This window comes from Populus alba, chromosome 4, assembly GCF_005239225.2.
Source record: "Populus alba chromosome 4, ASM523922v2, whole genome shotgun sequence".
Lineage (NCBI taxonomy): Eukaryota > Viridiplantae > Streptophyta > Magnoliopsida > Malpighiales > Salicaceae > Populus > Populus alba.
This window is the reverse complement of record NC_133287.1, coordinates 21,185,127-21,195,719: the sequence shown is the minus strand read 5'-3', so window position 1 is coordinate 21,195,719 and position 10,593 is coordinate 21,185,127. Positions and strand designations below refer to the sequence as shown.

General features: G+C 32.7%; 1 protein-coding gene across 1 annotated transcript; it reads left to right on the top strand.

Annotated features, from left to right (window-relative positions):
• The first annotated feature begins 587 nt into the window (after positions 1-587).
• LOC118038845 (auxin response factor 10) lies at positions 588-5,036 on the top strand. Its single transcript, XM_035045303.2, has 5 exons — positions 588-1,028; positions 1,126-2,205; positions 3,454-4,355; positions 4,540-4,608; positions 4,782-5,036. Exons 2-5 carry the CDS (start codon positions 1,135-1,137, stop codon positions 4,864-4,866), a joined length of 2,127 nt encoding a protein of 708 aa, XP_034901194.1. The 5' UTR covers positions 588-1,028; positions 1,126-1,134; the 3' UTR covers positions 4,867-5,036.
• The last annotated feature ends 5,557 nt before the right edge of the window (positions 5,037-10,593 follow it).

Sequence of the window (10,593 nt, the reverse complement as noted above, 5' to 3'; positions counted from 1 at the left end):
ACAATATTAAAAATAAATTTTAATATTAAATAAAAATTTAATTTGATAAAATAAAATTCAATTGGTTGGAGCTAATAAAAATTTTAGAAATTCATTTTTAAACTAAAATAAATACATAATTTTTTTTAAAAAAAAATAATATGGTTGTAATCATAGACTTGTTATTATTTATGAGATTCATTTTATTAAATGCAAGTCATAATTAAAAAAAAAATGATTGTAAAAGAACCTTTAATAATATTTGCAATTGTTTTGCGTTAAAAATAAATCCTCTGTCACGCAACTTAGCGCATGGAATCAAACTAGTGGAGTTCAAAGCACAATAAACTTGAAAGGATCCAAAGAAACGGCAGGGAAAGCTGGCTGAAGACACCTAACATTAAAACAAAAGGAAAAAAAACATGAAGTATTTGTTGATGTGTTTGTAAAAAAAGGGGAAAAAAAATCCAGGTGGGAGAGAGAGATGGCGATGTGTTTGTAAAGTAATAAAAGCAAGAAGCAGAAGTGGTCGACTTGTTTTTGGAGTTTAGCAGAGTGTGAACAAGTTAAGATGGGCCTGTCTCTTGTCCAATCCTTTATTAGTAGGAGAGAGAGAGAGAGAGAGAGCGAGAGAGAGAGAGGTGGCACCCGTTGCTATGCTAAGCAACAGGAGGTCTTCCCATCCCATCGATGAATTTAATGTCTGTCTCACTCGCCCTGCATCTCTCTGTCTGTCTGTTTTCCTGTCTGCCTCTCTCTCTGCGCCAAGGTGAAATATATTGTCACCTTCTTCAAAAATCCTACGACCCCATTTCCTTTCTTTAATTACTGAAGCAACCCAGCCCTTCAAGAATTGAGGAATTCTTCTTTTCATCCCACGCAAATAAGAAGAATTAAATGTGGACACTATTCCATCCAAAACAAGCTCTTGCTCTTTGTTAATACTCCAATCAAAGTTCTGAGTTTATATTATTTTTCCCAAGGGAGAAGGAGAAGGAGAAGGAGAAGAAGCTAGGCACAGTGTTCTCCTTTTTGGCCTTCAAAAACTGGTAAAGATGGCTTCTTCAATTTAATTTTAAGGAATGAACTGGGATTTTCTTCAAAAAAAAATTTAACTTGAATATCGTTGCCTTTCATTTTGTAAAGCAAGCAGCTATGAAAAAGACAGATAAGAAGAGCTTGGATCCACAACTATGGCAAGCCTGTGCAGGAAGCATGGTGCAAGTCCCTCCACTAAACACTAAAGTCTTCTACTTTCCACAAGGCCACGCCGAGCACTCTCAATCCCCCGTCGATTTCCCCCAAAGAATCCCTTCTCTCGTCCTCTGCCGCGTTGACTCTGTCAAATTCCTCGCCGACCCTGGTACTGATGAGGTATTCGCCAAGATCAGCCTTGTTCCTTTACCAGACGCTGACCTTGATTTCTCTCAAGATGTGGACATTTGTGGTGATGGGAACGCAAGTAACAACGCAGAGAAGCCGGCCTCTTTTGCAAAGACACTAACTCAATCTGATGCCAACAATGGTGGGGGTTTCTCTGTGCCTAGATACTGTGCGGAGACGATTTTCCCAAGGCTGGACTACTCCGCGGATCCTCCCGTGCAGACTCTGATTGCTAAAGATGTGCACGGTGAGGTGTGGAAGTTTAGGCATATTTATAGAGGGACACCAAGGAGGCATTTGTTGACAACTGGATGGAGCACCTTTGTTAACCAGAAGAAATTGGTTGCTGGGGATTCAATTGTGTTCTTGAGGGCTGAAAATGGCGATCTTTGTGTTGGAATTCGCCGTGCCAAGAGGGGGATTGGAATTGGGAGCGGACCTGAAGCATCACCATCACACATTGGGTGGAATTCGAACAATGCTACCTGTGCTAACCCATATGGCGGTTTTTCACTTTTTGTGAAGGAGGATGAGATGCGAAATGGGGGAGTGAAGGGAAGGGGAAGAGTGAAGTCTGAAGAGGTTTTGGAAGCTGCTGGTCTTGCTGCTAATGGAAATCCTTTTCAAGTCGTTTATTATCCACGAGCAAGCACGCCAGAGTTTTGTGTTAAGGCCTCTTCAGTAAGGGCGGCAATGAGGACCAGTTGGTTCTCTGGGATGAGGTTCAAGATGGCTTTTGAAACAGAGGACTCTTCACGGATTAGCTGGTTTATGGGGACTGTTGCCTCTGTTCAGGTTGCTGATCCTGTCCGATGGCCTAACTCTCCATGGCGTCTTCTCCAGGTTCTCTACTTGTCTTGTCTTATCTGTAATTATCGACTTTGTTGTTGTTCCTTGGGTAAGATTGTTGATTATGCCTGTTGCTCAATTAGCATTTAGTAACCGCTTTCTTCTTCATTACCAATATAAGTGGTTTTGCAAGTTTTTCCCATATTTCAGTTTGTTTTTATCCTCTCCTCTTCAATTTTAAACCGTGAGTGAAGTTCCTTAAGATCTTACTTGATTTTGGAGATGGATTCACATGCCAGTTGCTTTTCCAGGCCTCTTCCTTGCTAAATTACATGCTTCCATATGCCTTTAAATTCGTCAAGGATTAAATTGGTAGATGCCATTCTCCTCGTGTTTGCTCTTAAACATTTCATTTGCCCAAGTTTGTTCTTGTTTCATTTTCGTTGCCTTTTTTGGGTAACCAGTTATTTCCTCTTCGGCCAAGATGAATGCCACTTCCCAACCTACTTCTAACTTTCAACTATACAGTGATGTGGCTGTCTTTGGTGCTAGAAAAAACACCGACCTATTTGTTGGTTCCAGACAAGTTTATGGCATGATAATTATGGAAGTCACATTAGGAGTATTCTACACAGTTAAATGTCTCAATGACAGGCAGTGTCACGCAGCTGTACATGACAAGTTTCCGTAAATCAATGGTGGGAAATTTATTATCATAATTGAAGTTTCTGATGAGTTGAAACAGATCGCATTATATCTTGATTGACAAGGTCCGCAGCATTTCACTGCCCTTCGAGGTTTTGATAGGGATTTTACACTGCTATTTTTTACTTGTTGAGGTGGCATCATGATCCCATATACTTTACTGTTTGCATATATAGTTAACGTTTTGTACTTTACAGGCTTTCAATAAATGATATACAAACTAGTGTCTCCAGAATTATTATTTTTTACCGATTAAATTAGGGAAGTCTTAATGAAAATGCTGATTTAGGATAAATCTTGAAGTTAGTTTTCTATTCTAGATGACTTCCTAAAAGGCTTCAGTTTTTTTTTTAACCTAATCATGCTTTAAGCATAGAAATATTGCACTATGGATACTTGTGTGACTTGAGTTTGGCATCTCATGGATTCTCTGCTGATAATTGTGGATTCCAGAGTCTGTTAAAAAGTCTTGAAACTTTGAATTAATTATTGTTCTCTAGCATTTGAGAATTGCTGAATGTTAGCCTAAACTCTAAACTCACATGATCTTGCTTTAGCATCTTATTTTCTTATATCTTTTGCCAAATGGTGTGGCAGGTGGCATGGGATGAGCCAGATTTACTACAAACTGTAAAGTGTGTCAGTCCATGGCTGGTTGAGTTGGTGTCAAATATGCCAGCCATTCACCTATCACCCTTCTCACCACCAAGAAAGAAGTTGCGATTCCCACAACAGTTAGAGTTTCCCCTTGACGGCCAATTTCAATTGCCTTCATTTTCAGGCAACCCCCTCGGGCCCAGCAGCCCTTTGTGTTGTCTATCCGATAACACTCCTGCAGGCATACAGGGAGCCAGGCATGCTCAATTTGGAATATCTTTATCAGATTTCCAGTTTAAAAACAAGCTGCAGTCAGGGCTGTTTCTGTCCAGTCTCCAGAGGTTCAATCCACGCACTAAAAATTCTGAAAATTACCCGACCGGACACCTTGACAACAATAAGAATTTATCTTGCTTATTAACAAAGGGGAGCAGCAATCCAAATTTGGAGAAATCTGATAATGCAAAGAAACACCAGTTTCTGCTCTTTGGTCAACCAATACTTGTGGAGCAGCAGATATCTCTTAGCTGTTCCGCAGATGCATTCCCGCAAGTTGTTAATGAGAGAAATTCATCTGATCGTAACAGAGAAAAAAATTCTGATGTTTTACGATCAGCACTTGGGAAAAAAATTTCACAAGAAAAGTCGTGCACTACTGGGTTTTCATGGCACCAAAGTCCTCAGAATGCCAGTGAAATTGACATGGATACTGGTCACTGCAAGGTTTTTTTGGAGTCAGAAGACTTGGGGCGGACCCTTGACCTCTCTGCACTTCATTCTTATGAAGAGCTACGCAGGAAGCTGGCCATCATGTTTGCAATAGAGAGATCAGATATGTTGAGCCATGTTCTCTATCGAGATGTGACAGGTGCTGTTAAACAGATTGGAGATGAACCATTCAGGTATCTGTTGCAAGGAAAAACTTTTTTTTTTTCATCATTGGTTATCTTTTCATCCTGCAGACCTTGTATTTTGGGTTGATAAGAACTACTTGAACCTAACTTTGCAACTTTGGAAGCAAGGATAGTGTTACATGTATTTAATGAATCGTCTTTTTTTTTTTTAATTCTCTTGTTGGAAATGCAGTGTTTTTATGAAAACTGCAAAAAGATTGACGATTCTGATGAACGGGGCTAGCGGCAACAGTGTTGGGAGGTAAGACTAACATGAGAAAAAGAAGTGATAGTGGTCTTGGAGATTCTTTGCACTAATAAAGATTTATTCTCTATCTCTGCACATGGAAACAAAATTCAAACGAAGAACTTTGTTAGATATTTCAGTCAGTTAAACGTTTTAGACTTAATCAAAGCTGATGATCTGTCTTGCAGGAGGACATGGATCACAGGGATGCGAAATGCTGAGAATGGACTAGAGGCTCCAAATAAGACTGGTCCCTTGAGCATATTTGCCTAATACAGTGTGAGATCTGAGAGCAGTTGGTGTAAAAGCATAATATGTGTTGAAGAGTTTTTAGTTGGTTACTGTTATGTGTTTAGGAAACAGAACATACAACTCCCCGGAGTCTGAATATTATGCTTCTTAATTAAATGCGAAGTAAGTCTATGTACTGGATGTTTTTGTTATGTTGTGTCTTTTTGCCTAACATGGTCGGACTCCTGACTCCTGAGTTTCCCTTTCATGCCTCTGGTTTGAGTCTGAGCGCCATTTATTATATCTGAGCTTGCTATTAAACAGGGGGTATTTGTACAGGAGTAGTCGTAGTAGTAGAAGGCCAAAATGGCCAGCACAGTAACCGATGACCGGAGTGAGAAACATGTGCAGCCCTGAGGTGGTTGAATCATTTATTAGGGTTGACAGAGAGGTTTATTGAATCCCCAAATCCCATGAAAAACAAGAGGTAAAGAAACACATTTATCACCGAATATGAGCTGCAAAAGAAGCTGATGCTCAAACATGGCCAGCCAGCACTTCCCTTCTACTACTAGCTGTTGCTGCTCTCATTTCCCGGTGAATCCAAGAATTATGAACAGCAGTATCGATTCTTCCTAATCGTATGCTAAAGAAACGCTTCTGATTATTCTAAATCATTTGGAGTGTGTACTCGGTAAAATAGTTTAATAGAATATTATGTGTAATGTAACATGCAAGCTTGCATGATGCCTTACTTTTTAGAGGTTTTTTAAATAGCACACGTGAGGAAGTTTTTGTAAAGTACAGTACGTAGAAAAAAAATATAGTTTTTATGTTATTTTTAAAAATATTTTTTATTTTAAAATATATTAAAAAAAATTATTTTTTAATATTTATTTTTCACATCAACCCATCAAAATAATTAAAAAATATTATTTTTTTAATTTAAAACAAAAATAAAATAAATTTTTAAAAACCAAAAAAAAAATTATTTTAAAATAGCTTGCTGGCGAGGTCTAGTCTAATATAATTTTAAAATAACCAAATTTAAACAAATTTGGTTGCATTTGATATTGTGGTTAAATTATATTTTCAAGAATTTTTGAATTTTTTTATTTTAAATTAATTTATTTTTATATTTCTTAATTATTTTAATATATTGTATTAAAAATAATATTTTAATATATTTTTAAACAAAAAATTCTTTAAAACAAAACCAATAATATACTCTACAACACTCTCCAGACACATACAATGATTCATTAATACTTGTCTCCTACCACTTCTATTAAACAACATACGCACGTGGAAGTGGGAGCCTACACAACTCCCTACATCCACATGTGGTTTCCATTTGTGTCGCCGTTTTGGTGGCCGGGCCTTTCGTCCGCCTCTAGGCTTGGATTTGACTCCACCCTACCCACCACCCCACCCCATTGCTCAAAGTTGAAACTTTAATGTGTCCATCTTTTCCAATTTTTATTTAGGGGGCGTTTATTTCCAGGAATTCACTTTCCTTGAAACCATTTTCCTCACTTTTCCATGTTTGGCAATACATGGAAAGTGAGTCAAAGAAAATGTTAAGTTTAACATAAAGAAAGTGTTTTCCGCTTTTAATTCTCGGAAAACACTTTCCTGACTTGGCCAAAACTTCGCTGTCATGTTTTTGCTGTAAGTGTTCATGTTAATTGCACTGTTCAATGAACAGTGCAATTAACATGAACAGTGTATTGCATACACTGTTCACTAAAAATAGTGAACAGTGCATTTTAGTGCACTGTTCACTTGCCTGCGGGGACTTTTTTTTTTTTTTTAAGTGTGCTATTTTTTTAACATTTAAAAAAAATAGTTTAGAGTGAATTTTATACCTTAATATTTTATCCAATTTTATTACATGCTAAAAATATTATTAAAACTATAGTTTTTGTCGGATGTATTTCGTACGTAATGAAATTATAAATGGTTTCATAGAATAGTAAAAAATATTTCACAAGCTTATTTCTTTATAATATGATATGATATATATATAGTTATATTTTATAAAATAAGCTAAGTATGAATATAGAATATAATAAAAAAAAAATTCATCATTATACATTTTAGATTTTATTTTTTTTATTGTAAGTGATTAAATATTTTATATATATTAAATAAATTTGAAAAAAAAATTATTTATTAATAAATTATTTTCCAATTCATTTTTCATAACACAACCAAACACTGGAAAGTGTTTTCCATAACACTACCAAACATCAGAAAATACTTTCCCGGAATTTACTTTCCAGGAATTCACTTTCCCCGGAATTCATTTTTCAAAAGGAATTCACTTTCCTGCAAACAAACGGGGCACCACATCTTTTTTTTTTTCTTCAATCGATGATAAGGTATCCCAGGAACTAAAATTATTTAATTCAGATTTAATTGTAATTAAATTGATCCATCCATGGACATACTATTATATGTACACGTATAATAAAAAAGCTCGTGCCATGTCATGGTTTTGTTATTCTTCTTTCAATAAATTAAGTTATATATCTTAATAGGTGTTTGGTATTGTTATGTTTTAGATTAAAAATAATATTTTACAATTGATTGTTGTATTTTTAAATGATTAATTTTCACTTTAAAAAAACAGTAGGATCATAATATACTACTTTGTTTATGATTAAAAGCAACTTTCTTAATTCCAAAACAAAATTGTTTTTTCATTTATTTTCAAAAAACAATATTACAAGAAAAACTAAAAGGCATGTTGAATTTAATGTATAAATATTGTACAACTAGACATATTGTACAACTAGATATAATATACTACTTTCTTTTTTCATTTTAAATAAATAATAAAGTTTTAAAATATTTTTGGTCTTTGAATTTCTTGTATTTTTCATTTTTGGTCTTTGTAGTTTTACAATTTTAACATTTGTTCCAAAACTTTTATTTTGTTCATGTTTCAATCCATGAATTTGAGAAATAAAAAAGAAAGTCACCAAAAAACAAGAGAGGAGAGAGATATTGGACAATTGCCACCTTTTAACGATAAAAAGAGTCATTCTTAGTGTTCATGAGTTTTATTTCCCAAGAGAGGTATTTGTGTATATGCCTTTTAGCCAATCAATTAGTTACATGTAATATTGATTTTGTTCAAGCAAAACATATTTATTATTAATAAAAAAAATATGTATGTAATATTCATTTATAATTGATTAATGAATATAGAGTAATGATAAATTTTTTGGAACAAAAATATTTTACAAAGAAAATTATAAAGTTGTTATAATTATAAGATTTTTTTTTGCATCAAATCATTGTTCCTGGTCAATGCTCTATTAACATTGAACATTAACTAGAGATGTTGAGACTAATATATGCTATGTTCTTCTTTTTATGAAATAAAATAACTATTCTTATAAGTCGAGGTATGATAAATATCTAAAACTAATATGTAGATATTTGTTAGATAACATGTATATTGAATTGATTCACATGAAAATTCTGTATGGAGAGATTACTTGTATCTATAGAAAGCTCACGTGAAAATAATATAATTAATTCTTACACTTGAGATCATTAAGTTATTTTATTTTTTTAGTTTCAGTTAATTAAGTTTTTAATATTTATTTAGATGATTTATTAAAAAGAGTTTGTCTTTAATTTAAAGGATTTGTTTTAGCTTTCTTACGAGCATTTATATTAACTTAAAATATTCTCATTTATTAAAATTAATATTATTTTAGAAATTAATTTTACTAAAATATTAGAAAATAAGGTGGTATATCCATTTCCTTAATCAATATCAAGGGTTTTTTTTTTTAATAGAAAAACTAGTTATTAAGCCCATTGGAATTAACATAAAAAAAATTAACATTCTTATAAAAAAAAACCATAACATGATTTAAGAATCATGATAAAATTAAAGAATAATTCAAATATCATATTAAATATATTTTTTATAATGCATTTTATTTTATTTTTTAAATCGAGAAGGGTCAAGTATGTGCGTTAAAGATAAGGGTTAAGGCACGTGTGCTATAGACATCATGCCTTAACTTCTGGCCCCGTAAATGAACGCATGCGTGGCTCTCTTTATTTTATTTTTTTTGGTAAAGGGACCTTTATCTTAAAAAACTAAATAAAAAAAGTTGGTGAAACATTGTATATTGTGACAAGTTAGCTTGATTCCAATCACAATGCTTGACCGGGACTGGATGTAATAATTGTGCCTTCATGCAATAATTAAAATAATGATTGTGGCTTTTATATATATATATATATATATATATATATATATATATATATATATATATATATATATATCAGAGTAGTGTATCTTCATTAATTAGATTTTAAATTTATTTTTTTAGAAGGTATTAGTTTGAATGCCATAAATTATAGAATTACTGAAAATTTACTTTTAAAATTGTAAAAAATTAATTGATGCATAAATTAATCTAGATATTCACAATTAAAAAAAAATGATTTGCTATGATTCAAAACCAACCAGACCTGCCAGGTTGAATTTGTAAAATTTTACTGAATATCCTTGGCCAGCAGGTAAAAATTGCAGAAACATGTTTGTCGAGGAAGAGGCTCATCTACTTATTTAAGGTAATGAAAGTAGTTTTATGGTTTCTATAAGTAGTGATATGGTTTCATCGTAAAGACCACATAGAAGAGGAGAGAGCTCATTTATAGTTTTATGTTATGCAATGAAAGTAGTAAAAAAAGAGAAAGAAACATATATACGGGCAACTTCCATATAAAAAGTACAAAGATTAATAACCTTTTTTACATGCCATTTATTTATTTCCTAATCCCTCGGCTTTTTAATATCTCAGATCCGCCAATTGACCTCACCATAACAAAATCGACAAATATATAGTTTCAGCCTATTGCATTGTAAGCACACACCAACTTTTTATTTTTAATTTATTAACCAGTAGCAAAAGACTAAATTACCCTTGATTTTTATGAAAATTAACATAAAAACCATATTGAAAAAACTTAAATGACCCTGCATTCATGATTTAATTTCTTTAAAAAATGAGCAAAACTGTCCTTTATCTATTTTCAAAAAATGACAAAGGCAAAGACACCCCACAAACAAGCTAAAGAAATCCATTTTGGAGGGTAATAAGTTCTTCTAATTGTGAAAAATAATAAGAAAATAAAAATACCTCTAAACAAATGTTAAATGACTAACATGCTATATGAAAAGATAATAATATTTCTAATATCAAGATAAATGATTTTCTTATAAGAGAAATGATTTATGTAAGTATACATGGAAATAGCCTTACAATTTAGTTTTTATTTTATTTTATATAAAATAGAGGAAAATTGTCTTGACTTTTCTATTTTTTTTATAACAATAATACTTTCCTTCTGTACTTTGATAGCTAATTTTAACTTGATTTTCTTTGTTCTTTCAAATTTATATTTTCACTTTTTTTTCTTGTTTCTCTTTTTTTTTTTTTTTCTCCTCCTAGCTTCTTCTAACCTCCCTTCCCTCTCTCTCCACCTTACATAACCAAATTTTAATTTCAAATTAAAATCCTTGATTTATTAATTCTATTACTTTTCCAGTTTTCCCGGACTATTATGCTATTAGGGTGGAGGAATAAGAAGGAAAAAAAAAAATAACAACTTATGGTTGATATAAATTGATGCGCACAAGGTGAGAATCTTAAAACCCACGATCAAGATAAAAAATCAACCTAAAAAAATTAAAATTATATTGATAAAAAACTTGACTTAATAATTATCTAAACT

Excerpts from the sequence above, each read along its gene's own strand:
- LOC118038845 (XM_035045303.2), top strand. The coding sequence starts at position 1,135 with ATGAAAAAGACAGATAAGAAGAGCTTGGATCCACAACTATGGCAAGCC. Across the intron at positions 2,206-3,453 it reads CTCCATGGCGTCTTCTCCAG|GTGGCATGGGATGAGCCAGA; the intron begins GTTCTCTACTTG and ends ATGGTGTGGCAG. Across the intron at positions 4,356-4,539 it reads ATTGGAGATGAACCATTCAG|TGTTTTTATGAAAACTGCAA; the intron begins GTATCTGTTGCA and ends TTGGAAATGCAG.